Below are 15,367 nucleotides of genomic sequence, written 5' to 3'. Positions count from 1 at the left end.
GAGCGCGGCTCAGGCCGCGGCTCAGACCAACTCCACCGCGGCGGGCAAACAGCTGCGCAAGGAGTCCCAGAAGGACCGTAAGAACCCGCTGCCGCCCAACGTCGGCGTGGCGGACAAGAAAGAGGAGGCGCAGCCGCCCGTGGCGCTGAAGAAAGAAGGTGCAGCCGGGCGGGCGGGGCGGCGGGCGCGGGACTCCCGGTGGCCGCGTGAGGGGCCGGGCGGGCGGGCGGCATCCCGAAGTCGCGCCCGGGGGAAGCGAGCGGGGCGCCCGCGGTCCACGCCGCGCCCGGGCTCTGGTCCTCTCCGCGTGCTCCGGAGCGGGCACTGCCTCGGCGTCCCTGCCATCTTGTCCCGCGGCGGCGCGGGGCTGGGTGCGAAGCGTGCGGCCGGCCGGGCTGCTCGTGGGTGGGGGCCGTCGGCTGCCACACACGTGCGGCCTTGTCCCCCGCCCCGGCGGCCGCGTGCCCTCGCGCGGCAACTTGCTGGAGTGGAGCAAACTTGGGCGGCCGAGGCGCCCGGCGTCCCCAGACGGGCGGCGTGGGAACCTGTGCGGAGACGGAGGCGGTGACGCCGGAAAGCCCGCGGGTGCCCTCGGCCGGCAGGCTGTCACCGGGGCCCCGCAGCGCTGCTCTAGGGGAGTTTGCAGCTCTCCTTACCGCTTTATGCGTCGGGACTTCACCGGGCTCTGAGTTTCACAGGGCTGTCTTGAGTTTTGCGTTCTGGCCCCTTTATTTGTTCTTGGACGAGAAGCAAGACAGAAGAGGGTAAGAAAAGCGTGCGGCATCTGGAGCCGGGTGCCGGGACCTTAGCTCCGTGTCAGTAGCTGCCTTCCTGCGTGAAGGAAAGGTGAAGTTGCTCCTCCGCCACGTGCGCTTGAAGGTTGTTTTGGGGTAGCTGCTATTGGGCTTGGGGTTTTTTGGTAGGCATATTTTCCCCGTAACTTGTGAGTTTGAAATAAAAAGTTTAGGACCTAGATGGTGGGTAAAACAATCCTTAATGTTAGCGTTGCAGGCAGAGGGCATAGTGACAGTGTTAGAAAGCATGGCTTGGGCTGGTATCTGCTCAGCTAGTTAAGCTTCGTGACAAACATTCCAGTTGAGCAAGGCGTTCAATTCCTGCTCAGGAACGCTGGCTGCGGAACTATTTAAACTTCGCTGAAATGTGTCTTTCTGGTCGGCAGTAGTTGTTGTTAAAAACGAAAAAGTCGGGAATCTAGAGCGCATAAAGTAGATGGGTTCCCTAATTTTAAGGGACCAAGGGTTGCGATGGAGAGGTTTAGCAGTGAAACAGGATCTTCCGTGGTCACTCGCAGTGTACGTTCCAAACACGGCAAACTTCCTTAGTCCTAATTAAGTCATTCTTGGGAAAATTTAATTCTCTGACGTTAGCTGTCAACGTTTTCTCGTATTTCAGAGCACTCTTAACCGGAGGTTCCAGGAAACACAAGCTTGTGAGTGTAGGGAGAATGTTGGACTCAAGGTGTAGGGGTTTTGGGAACTTGGCACCTGTCAGCCTTGTGTGGATTGGGAATGTAGCAAAGTCCCTGCCTCGATCCTGTGTTCCGTACGTGAAGTGACAGGGCTTGCCTGACACAGTGCTGCACCTACTTCGTTATTACAATGATTTTGGACTGATTTTAGATAGACATTTGATGTTTACCTTCATCTGGGGCTTGTCTGTCTGAAGAACTTGAGAATTGATGAAATAGAGTATCTGGATATCACTGGCTAGGTTTATGTGTTTTTTAGATAAAGCTTAAAATGTCATACAGTTAACTTGCAGGTATAGGTAAGTACATGAAAAGATGTTCACATTTTTAAAAATACCATCTTTCATTACATGAGCTTATTTTGAGGGTGTGGAGACTGTTCTGTGGATAGGCTGTAGCAGGTCAGGCCCGGTGATGGCTTATCTTCTGTAGACCTCATCTTGAATGCTGCTTGGGGAGGCAGCCCTTGTTCATTTGGGTGTGTTTGGCTTGGACCTTATTAGAGACTGGCTCCATATGTAGCTCCACCCAATAGTCAATGCCTCTGATGAAATTATTTAAGTGTGTTGGCTAAGGTCTACATTTCTGGTCTATCCTGAGGATTTGCAGGGACTGAACCTTAAAACTTTTATTAGGGAGGTTTATATTTACTATGCGTCTCCCCTGATAGGGCTGTGAGTGGTGGGTGTGCCCTGGTGGTGTTCTGGTTTCTTAGAAAGCAGAGTGGAATAATTTAAGATGTCATAAAACTATTTTCGCAGCTACTTTTAAAGATTCAGAGCTAAGAGAAGTGTAGCCTACTTGAAATCTCAGTTGTGTTTTCCTTCTCAGTCTGTTTATTTCTAAGACCACAAATAATTCATATTGGTTTTTCTGATTTTCAAGACATTAACAGAAAAAATGTAGAGAGAGGAGTCAGATGTTTCAGCTATCACTTAGTGCCATGAATTTCTCCTTTTTTTCTTTGCCGTTTGGTTAAATCCAGGGCCTTGTTAAACATGGGCTGTGCTGCTGAGGTACACTTTATGGTGCTTCATAGAGGGCCTTTCTGTTGTAGGTAAATTTTAAGAGTCCTTGAAAACAAAAGTACCCTCGGGTAGCAACCTTAGGAAAAGACCATCCTTCACAGCCGTGAATGGTTTCCTAACGTTAGACAGCTTTTTTTTTTTTTTTTTTTTTTTTAAATTTGGGTCTGGAAGTCTCTGTGTGCATGTGTGTGGGCTTCTGTGTTCGTCTGTGCTAAGAGGCTGACATCTTGGAAGTTGAGAAAAGCTGATGGGACGTGTTCAGGTCAGAGGGTGCTTGAGGGTGCGCGTTGGAGGGGTCACTTGGCCCTCCAGATGCATTTAGAGTAAATTTGCCTTAGAATTTCTCTACAGAACTTTTAAAAAACACATGGGCTATCCAGTGTTTGCTTTCTAGGCCTAAACTTTTGTATTTCCAAACATAATTTGCTTATGGAGATGTTTATCATTTTAGGAATAAGACGTGTTGGAAGAAGACCTGATCAACAACTTCAGGGGGAAGGGAAAATAATTGATAGGAGACCAGAACGGCGACCACCTCGTGAAAGAAGATTTGAAAAACCACTTGAAGAAAAGGGTGAAGGAGGAGAATTTTCAGTTGATAGGCACGAATTTTTTTTTTTTTTTTTTTTTTTTTTACTGCTATGTCAGCATGTGTGTGTGTTTACATCTTAACAGAAAGCTGTAAATATTGCGGGGGGGGGTGGTTTGGCTGATTATTCTTGGCTTTAAAGAGATAAATCTGAACGTATTTCACTTAGCCCTTTCTGACTCAGTTCAGACCCAGACTCCTTGTCATAAACCATTTCAGTTCAGTTGGTAGCCAGTTTTTTCCCTGCTGTCTCTAGATATTGAATTAAAAGGACAATACTATAGGGATAATTTCTTAGAACGAATTATTGTGTGGGTTAGATATGTTAATTTTACTCGGATTGGCCAATAGGAATTTCTTTGGATTCAAGTACAACATATAAGAATGAAAAAATGTGTGCACTAGTACCAGTGTTTTCAGGAGTACCAAAATACTTTCCTTGTTCTGGTTTCCTGTGTTTAAAAATGGACTTGAATTTTCTAAAGCATGCATAACTGTTGAATTATGAGCTAATACATTATGTGTTTGTGAGCCTTTGCATGGATTTTTTCCTTTTTCTGGAAACCTTGGAGGTATAATCTCAGGATTTTGTGTTGCAGACCTATTATTGACCGGCCTATTCGAGGACGTGGTGGCCTTGGAAGAGGGCGAGGTGGCCGTGGCCGTGGCATGAGCAGAGGAGATGGATTTGATGCTCGTGGCAAGCGTGAATTTGATAGGCATAGCGGAAGCGATAGATCGTAAGTCTTAATATGGCGGTTATTAAGTTCTGCATTTTAACATGCTTATTTAACAAGCAAAATTTGAGTTTCTAGAACTAGAGTATTATGTTAACTCAGTTTTGTTAGTTCTTTTTCACATTACAGTGGCCTGAAGCATGAGGACAAACGAGGAGGTAGCGGATCTCACAACTGGGGAACTGTCAAAGACGAATTAACGTTGGTATTCTGATTTTTTTAAATTGATAATCTTAGTCTATGCTATACCTTATTAGAGATCCATCCATTCTTATGTTTAATTTTGTCCCTGGGTTGAGAATGGAGGTACTGTTTTATGGGACAGGATATGAGATGATTAGCTTTCCTATATGTCAGCATGCATGTTACTGAAATTTTCATGGGGAACAAGCAGTAGCTTTTCTGAAATAGTACACTGAAGTGAATTGGCTATTCTGATGCCTCTGTGTCTTCCACTTTTCTATTGTAGCTGTTGCATTCTAGTCTTCAGAATTTGCTAAGGTTTGTTTTAAAAGCTTGCTAATGAGCTCTCTGCAGTTGGTAGTATATTGTTTTCTTTAGAGGTCTGCAGGCAGCAAATCCAGTAGGGAAGCTTATAGAATGTGAAAGTTGATGTTTCTGTGTGATGACCCCTTGAGCTACATATGAATGGACCTCTGTGCCTTTTTTTCTTTCTTTCCTTAGAGAGTCCCCCAAATACATTCAGAAACCAATGTCTTATAATTGCAGTGATTTGGATCAATCAAATGTGACTGAGGAAACACCTGAAGGTGAAGAGCGCCCTGTGGCAGACACTGAAAATAAGTAAGTGGGGGGCGTCCGGCTCTGCCCCTGTGGAAGCGGCTCACTCGGATGCTCTGCTGCAGAGCCGTCTGCACATCATCCTCCCAAAGGCCAGGGAGGGCTGGGTGTCTGACCACTCTGACTGCAGGAACAACCTGACTGCTAGCGTCTACGCCCTTGCTGGCTGGGCAGTCCTTGTGTGCAGTGGGCAGCCACAGCCATGGGAACCAGAGCCAGAGCTTTGACCAGGGAATGCGTTGTTGGGATAGCAAGTGCTAGTAACGCTTCAGTTCATAGCTGAGGAATGTAGACAGTTTTGCAGTAAAACTAGACAGCTAGGACATGGGACCATTTTAAAATTAGCTTCATCTCTAGCTTTTTTCTCTAAACAAAATACAGTGTCACTGCTCTTTAAAATGAGTAAGGAGCAAAGATGATACTGCTACCAGTGTGCTGGTTTTCTTGGTGTTTTTTTCCTGAGTTTAGGTTGAAATCTTGGATTTGAAGTTTATTTTTTCAAAGGTTAGTATTTTAAAGATTAAAATCAAGCTGGGCATGGGGACACATGCCTGTGGTTGAGGTTTTTTTGGCTCGTGGTGTAGTTCATTCCTAGTTTGAATGGGTATATTCCTGGTATTTTGTTTTTGCTCTTCGATACAGAGGAATTGAAACCAAGGTGCTACTGCTGAGCTACATCCTCAGCCTTTTTTATTTTTTATTCTAAAACAATCTGGCAAAATTGCCCAGGCTGGCCTTGATCTTGGGATCCTGTGTTGTGGCCTAGCACACGTGCATGCACGCTTACGCACACTGCTGGTTCTTGTGCTACTTGTTTGGAGGAAACTTGGTACTGTTTGCATCACTCAGTAGTCACTTTTTTAACTGTGCAAGTTGCCCTCTGTGGGCTTGCCAGCATTGGTTATTTTTTTATGTTTGATAATCTCTACATGAGGGTGTGATGATATTTCACCACAGTTTTGATTTTTATTTTGCTAGTGATCAGGGATACTAAGTACAATTTGTTGTATTGTTGAGTTTTGAATTCTTTACTCAATTCTGTTACTTATTTGACATAACCCATTTGTCTGTTTTTTGCTTTTGTTGTGATCAAAACCTTTCCTAGACCAGTTCCCTGAGGCATTTCCTCGAGGTAGACTGTCTCAGATGAGCTTTTGTGTAGGGAGAGATAGGAATCTAGTTTTAGTCCCTTGCACTGGAGTCGCCCGCATCTTCAGCACTGTCATTGCAGAGGCGGCCTTTTCTCTAGTGTAGGTTGTGTGAAGTCCTCTGGCTGGCTGGTGTGCCTCGGTGTTTGGAGGCAGGACAGTGTCGGGGTTGCCGTTCTTCAGAGTGCCCCCTGCTAATGAGAGTGAGCACCGTGCCCTGGGTTGTCTGCTGGGCACAAGGAAGGATCACTTACTGGTGGAAGTAGATTCATGAGGAAATGGTACTGTGTCCTTGGGTAATTTCATGAAGCTATGTGCAGTCATTCTGTGTGGTAAGTGGGTGAAACTCATTACATTGGATGAGCCCTGTGGGATATATCCCATGAGTATCATGGAGTATCCCATGATTCTTAACTAGTCATTTTAGATATCTATTTAGAATCAGTTTTGGGATGACTTGCCAAGATTGTAATTGTTTACCAGAAAAATGGCATTGATGTGGGGGGAGGCAGATCCTTAGCTACGGATCCAGGGATGAAATGGGATTGGCCTCATCACAGCAGAGGTGTCCTGCCACTATGTATAGTCAGGGTGACCCTGAGCATGGCATTGGACCTCAGTGATAGCGATAGAAAAAAGGATGTATGTCTTGGTTTCCTGAGCTTCTGCTTTGTTCCAATTTGATTCTGCATCATTCCTAGAGTGTAGGTGCAAGGCTCCTTGATGTGGTCGGAGGTAAGCTAAGCTTTGAGCCTCATTGTGTGTTGCGGCTGAAAAGTCCTCAGGACCAATTTTAGAACCTGCATTGTACTGTGGGCTCGCGCAGTGAATTACACACCTTCAAGTCCCTAATAGAGCTGCTCTGGGAAGTGCTCAGCTAGTTGGTCAGACGATAAAACATAGAAGCCGGGTGGTGAGGGGAATATTTGAGTGCCCAAACTGACTAAATCCTGTGCTATCTTTGGAAACAAGCAGGGTTCCCAGAATAGCAAGTGGCTTGTTTAGTGACAATTGGAAGTTGAGATTAAACCAAAATAATGGCTTCCTGGGCCTGTGTGTTGTTTCTGTTAAAAGAACAGGTAACTAAAATAGTTAAATCCTGAGAGTTATATTTTAAAATGGCTAGTATTAAGTAATACATAGTGTGTTTAACAGGCTGTTCGATGATTAATGAAGCCTCAGTACAGGTTGGTTGGGGTTTTTTTTTGGTGTTTTGTTTCAGAACTGGGGATTGAACTCAGGCCCTTGCACTTGCCAGGGAAGCACTTAACTCCACTGAGCCATCTCCCCGGCCCCTCAGTACAGGTTTTGAAAGCCAGAATATAGGATTTGTAAAAACTCAGCTTTTTGGTTTTTCCTGAAGTGAAAGTCGTTGGGCTAAGAGCAGAGTGGGGCCCACTGGTGCCCAGGGCATCCTGGGTGGTTGCCATGACATACAGCATACTGCATGTTGTGAGGAACTGTTGAAGTTCAGGTGTGGGTTTCAGAAGACTGCAGAGGCTGTTAGTGTGTTCTCAAAGATGCATAAAGGGCTCATGAGGCCAGTTCAGATTTGTGTGGCTGATAAGTGATACCTGATCAGCTTTAGAAGTTAAAATTGTATATTTTTCGTGATCTAAGCCACTGCCTTCCTGAATCTTCCGTGTTGTACAGGCCTTGGGCTGCACAGGAAAGCTGACCCCTTCCTTGGCTAGTCTTCCTCAAAGGTCTTCAACCAGCCAGAGTTGATTTGCTTAGCATCAGCTGTTAGAAATTTTTCATGTAAATTACTGCAGCAAATTTACCAGGCTTAAAATGAAACATCTTTTCACAGAGAGAACGAAGTTGAGGAGGTTAAGGAAGAGGGTCCAAAAGAGATGACTTTGGATGAGTGGAAGGCGATTCAAAACAAAGACCGGGCAAAAGTAGAATTTAATATTCGGAAACCAAACGAAGGTGCTGATGGACAGTGGAAGAAGGGATTCGTTCTTCATAAATCAAAGAGTGAAGAGGTAACACAAAGATCTGTGGTGTTGGCAATGCTTGGATATGAGTTGAATCTTGCTTACAGTTCTTTGGATATGATATGGACATACTCTCTGTAAAAACAAAGCTTAGGCATAGTGGAGCACACCTGTAATTCCAGGACCCTGGGACGCTGAGGCAGAAGGATCGCGAGTTTTGAGTCCAGCCTGCAAGACATTGTCTCAACAAAGGGCTCAGCTGCTGCTCTTCACAAAGGCCCTGGTTTGGCCCCCAGTACCACCACCACTGTGGAAAGAAAGCTTTAAGTAGGGTTAGAGAGAAGCAATTATAAAAGGCAATAAATCGGGCAGGCCAGATAGCTCAGTGGACTAAAGTGCCTGCTTAGGCCGCGCAGGGCCCAGGGTTTGCCGGTGTGCTGTGCTGCCCCTGCCCCCACTGTGTGCTGAGACGGGACTGAGACTGTGGTGATGGGCCTGTAATCCCAGCCCTTGGCTGAAAAGAGGAGGATCACTGAGTCCCATCTGTGTAGTGAGACCCTGTAGATCCTGCACTAAATACATTTTCTGAAAAGGCAGTAAGCCATTACTATTTGTGGTGAGAAATTTTATTTGGTTAACCCATAGTTAGGTTCCATATGGTAGATTTCTGTTTCCTGAAAAGCTATCAGTCGATGGCCTAACATACTATTTTTTTAAAAAAATGGTAATTAAAAGTCGTAATCTTACTGGGGATCATTGAAAGAGTAGTATATTAGATGGAAATGTTGGCATTTACGATAAAGTAAAACTGGCTTCTTTTAGCGCCTACCTTTCAAGCTGGCTGTGCACAGTGCCGTGCGGGTGTGGTGGGGCCGCCGCAGCGGGGCTGGTGCTCTGTATGTGATCTTAACGAGCACCTGCTGGTGAACTTATGGGTTTCCTTTATCTGGAAACATGGCAGCTGACTAAAATGTGAAGAAGGTGTCCTATAATAAAAACATTGGGTAGGACGGGGGCTGAACCCCAGACCTCGGGCATGCACACACATGCTCTGCCGTCAAGCTGTAGGTAGCCTTGGCAGGATCATAAATACTTGATTTTCCTAAGCAGCAGTGGCTCTGGGACCAACTTGGAAAAGTAAAATTGAGGCTAAAAGAGACCTGAATGTTCTTCTGCATTTAGAGAAGATGATTTTTAACATTTACTCTGTAAAAATAGTGAGGAGGATATTTATCTTAAATGTGAAATGTAGAAAGAAAAACATTTTTTGTTAGAATACTCTGTAGGATCCCCCCCCTTGGATTTTACATATCAAATCGTGTATGTGGGTACAGAATCCTGATTGAGGAACCAGGAAAGGCATGTGGGAAGATTGTCTGTTTTTAGAGTTACTGAAGTCACTAGGATATATGCGAATGATTTACCTGGACCCCTTCAAAACAATTATTTTGTAACTTTTTGGGTTCCAGCTACACTTGTCCCATAACATTATAGTTGTAATTGAGGTAACTTCATGCATTTGATAGAAATTGGGTTCTGTATCCCAGTTTTAAATATTTTACGCTGAGCTTTTTGGAAATAAATATTCTAGGATCCCCTTCACTGTGGTTTCACTTTCTGCACTTTGAATTACTGCTGTTTCAGTAATTTTTTTCGTTTGTGGGGTTTCTTGTAATTTAGGGAAGGGTCTGCAGGTTGTTCTGGTCTCATTACTAGATCAGACTCGTAGTGATCTTGCTGTTTACAGCCTCCCAAGAGCTAGGATTACAGAGCTCCACCATGCCCAGTCTCAAATCACCGACTCAGCATGCTCTGGGGGTGGGGCTGGCACAGCAGGCCCGGGGATCAAACCCCCAGCTCCTGCACCTGCTTGCAGGCACTTTAATCTGCTGAGCTGTTTGGTTGGCCCTGTTGTACTAATCAGAAAGCATGAAATGATAATTTCATTTAGCTCAGTATTATCAAAATAAGCAGTCTACAAAACTTGGAAGCCTTGTGAGGGGCATCTCATGCCTCACTGCTTTCTCCCTTTGGCCAGTGTGTCCATGCAGCGTATGCTACCTGCCCAATAGTCATTCCACAGCCTGGCAGGAGGCAAAGGCATCGTGCACACACAGGACTGTGGTGTCCACCGTGGGGGATGGTCTTGGGATTTATCTCTTGTTGGTAAGGGGGAGGGATTTCTGTGTTACATATGGTAAATGCATGATTAGACATTTTTGCCCGTTACAGAATTGATTCTAACTTTGAGTAGAGCACTTTGCTCATCAGGCATCAGTGTGAGGCCTCACAGTCAGTGTGCCTTCACAGACTTCTCTCAGGTGGGCCTTGCTGGCCTTGTTCATTGGTATTCAGTGTCAGGTGTGTTGTATGTGACGTTTGAACACACCTTTGAGGCAGGTGAAGGTACTCCAGAGAAAAGAAACTTAGCTCTAGAAGGGAGGACCAGGTCACTGCTTGGGATGGCTGAGGTCAGCCTTCCTGCATCAGAGCAAGCACTGTGTGTTCTGTAGTTGCCGGAAACAGGGGATGTCCTTGATTACCTGGACTTCCCTGACTGCAGCAAAACCCTCCACGTGCCGCATCTCTGCCCAAAAAACTTTACTTAGACTTAATGCCTTAATGCTTGCAATGTAGCCTAACAAGCATGTAAAAAGATGACAGAATAATTTATTTGCTAGAGTTTTTCTGGATTTATAATTATATATCTCAGATTTCTGTAAAATAATAGAATCTGCGGCAGCCTTTGAGTTTGGCATCACATAAAGGGAGAGCTTTAACTTGGGGCTTCCTTGGAAGGCGAGGGTACACGTTACCATGGTTACAAGAAAGTGCTCATCTTTTCACAAGAGGGTCTCTCCCCGGTGCAGGGAGAAGAACATTTGATTTTTTTAACGTAAGCAGAGTTACCACGGGCAGGCACCCCAGTCCATGTAGAAGGACCCTGCAGCTTGAATGTCCTCTCCGCAGTGCGTGGGTTTGAAGTGCTTCTGATTTTAGTGATTCAGATTTTAGGGCTTTTATACTGTCCTGGTTGGTTGGCCGGCTCTGGGCCTAACTGGTGCCTTTAACCAAGGACTGCCAGCATGGCGCGTAGCTCAGAGGTCAGAGATGGACAAGAGTAGAGGAACTGGGGGACAGCGAAGGTGTCCCGTGCCAAGCCTGTGAGGTGCTGGGCATCCCTGTTTGCACAGACCAGTTGGTCATTTCTAAACCTATGTTGCTGTCTGTCCCGATGGCCTCTGTTGATGTTCCAGGCTCACGCTGAAGACTCCGTGATGGACCATCACTTCCGGAAGCCTGCAAATGATATCACGTCTCAGCTGGAGATCAATTTTGGAGACCTCGGCCGCCCCGGACGGGGTGGCAGGGGAGGGCGAGGTGGACGTGGGCGCGGGGGGCGTCCAAACCGTGGCAGCAGGACTGACAAGGTACCCGAAAAGCTTTTCGTACCTTTTGAATCATTCCAAGGCTGTTTCTAGCCCATTGGGGTTTTCTTGGGGACTGTAGAAGTCGAAGCCAGTGGTGGTGGCACACACCTATAATCCCAGCACTCAGGAAGCTGAGGCAGGGTTGTTGGGAGTTCATGGCTAGTTTGGTCCTCAAAGTAAGCTCAAGGCCAACTTGAACTGCATGGAGACCCTGTCTCAAAAAGACAGAGAAGTAGGAAAACACATACCTTGCCTTTACGAACTTCGTTTTAAGCTGAACACTGTGGCACATGCCTTAATCCTTGCACTTGGCAAGGCTGAGGCAGGAGAAGAATTCAAGTTCAGGTTCTCACGGGCAGTTTAGTGAGATGATGGGCTGGGGCGATAGCTGAGTGGTGTAAGTGTCTGCCTGGCAAGCACAGGGCCCTGAGTTTGATCCCAGTGAGATGATGGCTCGGAATAATGAAGGGGTAGGGACAAGGGCGACCTGGCAGTAGAGTACCACTAGGTTTGATCTGTCTCATAAGAAACTACATTCTAAGGGGCCAGGGAGACGGCTCAGTAGAATAAGCAATTGCCTAGCAAGTGCAAGGACCTGAGTTCAATCCCTGGTTCCAGGAAAAAAATTAAAAAAGATACTACATTCTAGTTTTTGTTTCTATGGTGATCACTTCATTTTCACAGATGAAGGATTCAGGACCGAGAGATCTAGTTATATCTTGGCACTCACTAAGGTTTCCTGGAAATGCCAGGGTGTTCGCTGTACTTAGGGGATTCCTCACTGCCTTCTGTGCCTTCCGGCCCAGCAGAACCCTTGTGTCCAATGCATAAGTTAATGATTGTAAGACCTTCTCTTGTGCTTTCTTTTTCTTTTTCTTTTTTCTTTTTCTTTTTTTTTTTTGTATTGGGGATAGAACTTGGGACGTTGGTGCTTGCCAGGCACGTGCTTGTGCTGCTGAGCTATCTCCCCAGCCTGTAAGAATTTTAGAATTTTTTGGTAAGGTCTTGTTTTCTTGGCCAGCTCAGGCCACTGTGAGGGCGGGGCTGGCGCAGGCACTTTAAGACTTCTGGGCTACCTAGCCGGCCCCGTAAGGTCTTTTTATTGTGTTTTGTTTCTTACTATTGTGAGGACTGTATTTTGTTTCTAGTGCTTTGCACATAAGTTCCTACTCAAACTTGGTTCGTTGGGAGTTTATTTGTATTTTTTATAGTTCCGGCTGGCCTTGAGCTCACTGCACCCGTGAGCAGTAGCTCTCCTACTGTAGCCTCCCGAGTGCTGGAATTAGAGGCGTGCACACAGTGCCCTGCTCTGAAATGTTGTAATAGATGCCCAAGGATCGATAGAACTTGAACTTGAGCCTACCACATGTCAAGAGTGTTGGATCAGTTTTTTGGCGGTGTAAATGACCAGACATTCTGAACACTTTGGTCCAGTCTGTCAGTGGTTGGCTGCAACAACAGTATTGTTACTACATGCGTTACTGTCGTCAGTGACAGCGTGGGGTTTTGGTTTCTTCTTGACATAAAAAAGGGCTTTTTTTTTTTTTTTTTTGCGGAACCGGGGATTGAACTCGGGCCCTTGTGCTTGCCAGGGAAGCTCTTATTCTCCTGAGCTATCTCCCCGGCCCGAAAAAGGGCTTTTTCATACATTCCTTAATCTCATTATGTGTACTCAGTGCCCTAACTAGCAGCTATACTTTTTTTTTTTTAATGAGCAGAATATATTTATTGGGGGAAAGAAAACTTCTGTCTGAGGGGACCTGGCTCAGATGGGTTCTCCCCCGCTACACCTTTTTCTAACGTGACTGTTTGCATTGCCTCAGTCTTCCTCATCAATTCTATTCTTACTTAGAGGTGGAAAAAAGTACATGGCTAGTAAACAAAGTATAAGTCCCATGTGAATCTACTTGTTTGGTTTATTAGAAAACAAAACGTCCAGGGTACCGTGAGGAAGTTGGATGCAGAAATGGAGAGCCACACTGGTTGGAACTGCAGTGCTGTCCGAGTCACAGCAGGCTCTGGAGCAACGCTTCGCTGCGTGTTCCTTAGCGGTCAGCTCCAGGTGTCTTCTGAGGAAGCCCTGCTGGCGGGGTGTTCGGGCCCGACACTGGTTCACCCTGCTTTGCTTCTTTTTTAGTCGAGTGCTTCTGCCCCGGATGTGGACGACCCGGAGGCCTTCCCAGCTCTGGCCTAACTGGATGCCTGGAGACACCCGGTTCCTCGGCGGACCCTCTGTTCAAAGCTTTGTGCATGCTTAAGGATCCCAAACAACTAAGAAATTTAAAAAGGAAAAAAAAAAAAAGACTGTCATTCATACCATTCACACCTAAAGACTGAATTTTATCTGTTTTGAAAATGAACTTCTCTCGCTACACAGAAGTTAACAAATATGGTAGTCAGTTTTGTATTTAGAAATGTATTGGTAGCAGGGATGTTTTCATAATTTTCAGAGATTATGCATTCTTCATGAATACTTTTGTATTGCTGCTTGCATATATGCATTTCCAAACTTGAAATATAGGTGTGAACAGTGTGTACCAGTTTAAAAGCTTTCACTTCATTTGTGTTTTTTAATTAAGGATTTAGGTGTTCCCCCAATTACAAATGGTAAATATTGGACGTTATATTGGTTTTAAAACCTGCTTTGCATTTTCACTCATGGTCAAATGGGACATGTAAACTTTGATTTGTCAGGTTTTATGCTGTGTGGAATACTAACTACTTTATGTATTTTAACTTAGTTTTAATACTTTCATTTTTGGGGAAAGATCTTTTTTCACTTCTCATGATAGCTGTTCTATATGCTAAATCTTTATATACAGAAATATCAGTACTTGAACAAACTCAAAGCACACTGGTTTATTAACCCTCGCTCTCCTGCATGGTTCCTTAGGTTCAGATTATATCTGATTGACAGGCTCAGCTATATTAACTTTCAAATGAGTGACCTCCCCCATCTTAAAAACCAGACTAGACACTTTCTCGTAGAAGTTGTTTGAGCTCCTTCCTGTTGCAGACCAGCCTGTGCAGTGCATTCGTTCTGTGGTGCAGGCTTCTGCCCTCCATGCAGTGGGTGGAGTATCCCCTTGGCTAATGGCAGTACACGGATGCTCCTGTACAGCAAGTGTCTGGCCTTGGTGAGGTTTGTGTGAACGGCCCCTGGTATCTGCTGTTGGCAGTCCTTTACCTTGCTCTGGAGAAACCAAGGAGCACCGGATTGCACGGCGAGACAGGTGGACTTGCGGTTCGGCATTTGGAAAGCAGGCAGCTTCACTGGTGAGCTCGGAACTGCTGCAGCACCGTCCCTGAAGCACAAGCCAGAAATGTGCTCTTTCTGGGTTTCCTGTTTTGTTACTGACTGGGCTTCAGTTGGTTGGTGTGTGTTCTGTGGAGGGTGAGAATTACTGTCCCTTCTTCCTGGCCTAGGGAATAGGGTCACCTGGGACTGGAGCAGCATCACCTACTGAAGCATCCCTGGTGGACAAGCCGTTTGAGGACACCCCCGCCCCTCCATCCCTGTCTTGGGAGCTGTTCCTGTCCATTTTCCCCAGTGGGGGGAAAAAAAAGTGGCCACAGCAGAACCATCGGTGAACAGGGTCACCAGGAGTTATTTTCATTCTGCCAATTGATTACATGGGGAAGAAGTTCTGTTTAAAAAGTTAAAACTTCTGTCATTGAATTGTCGGAAGTGTTCTACCTCTGGTGCTGTCCAGTTTTTTAAAATAGCGTTTTAATTTTTTTTTTTTTTTTTTTTTTTTGTGGATTCAGCCCACCCTGAGGGCGGGGCTGGTGCAGAATGTTGGGGATTGAACCTCAGTCCCGTGCCTGCCTAAGCTTGCCTAAGGAGGCGCTTTAGACTGCTGAGCTATCTCGCCAGTCCCTAGCATTTTAATCTTAAAACACACCTGCTACTTAGCCACTTGGTGTCCTGTGTACTTCGGGAGTGGCAGGCCCAGATCAGCCATAGTCACCTAGGTCCTTGGTTTTGGTAGCTGGGGGAGCGCATTCCAGATGAGGGTAAACTCACGCTGGCTTTCGTGTCCTTGGCTGCCGAGCACACTTTGCGCTGGTGCTAATGTTGAGCATTTTCTAGGGGTGAACATCCCTGCGGCCCAGAGGCAAGCGTCCTCCCGTGGTCACTGTGGTCATTCCCAGGCCCAGGGCCCCTGTGAGGTGGCAGCAAGCCCAGCCTGCCAGCCCC

General features: G+C 46.0%; 1 protein-coding gene across 1 annotated transcript in view; it reads left to right on the top strand.

The window, feature by feature from the left end:
- Positions 1-14,718, top strand: part of Serbp1 (SERPINE1 mRNA binding protein 1) — a 15,210-nt gene extending 492 nt beyond the window's left edge. Inside the window, 8 exon segments of the mRNA XM_023718277.1 lie at positions 1-158; positions 2,969-3,119; positions 3,706-3,846; positions 3,973-4,044; positions 4,573-4,647; positions 7,606-7,783; positions 10,993-11,166; positions 13,304-14,718. The exon segment at positions 1-158 is cut by the window's left edge and continues 80 nt beyond it. Coding sequence (XP_023574045.1) covers positions 1-158; positions 2,969-3,119; positions 3,706-3,846; positions 3,973-4,044; positions 4,573-4,647; positions 7,606-7,783; positions 10,993-11,166; positions 13,304-13,360 — 1,006 coding nt within the window. The 3' untranslated portion in view covers positions 13,361-14,718.
- Positions 14,719-15,367: the final 649 nt, after the last annotated feature.

Source organism: Octodon degus, unplaced genomic scaffold, assembly GCF_000260255.1.
Source record: "Octodon degus isolate 3935 unplaced genomic scaffold, OctDeg1.0 scaffold00057, whole genome shotgun sequence".
Lineage (NCBI taxonomy): Eukaryota > Metazoa > Chordata > Mammalia > Rodentia > Octodontidae > Octodon > Octodon degus.
This window is presented reverse-complemented; position numbering and strand designations above follow the sequence as displayed.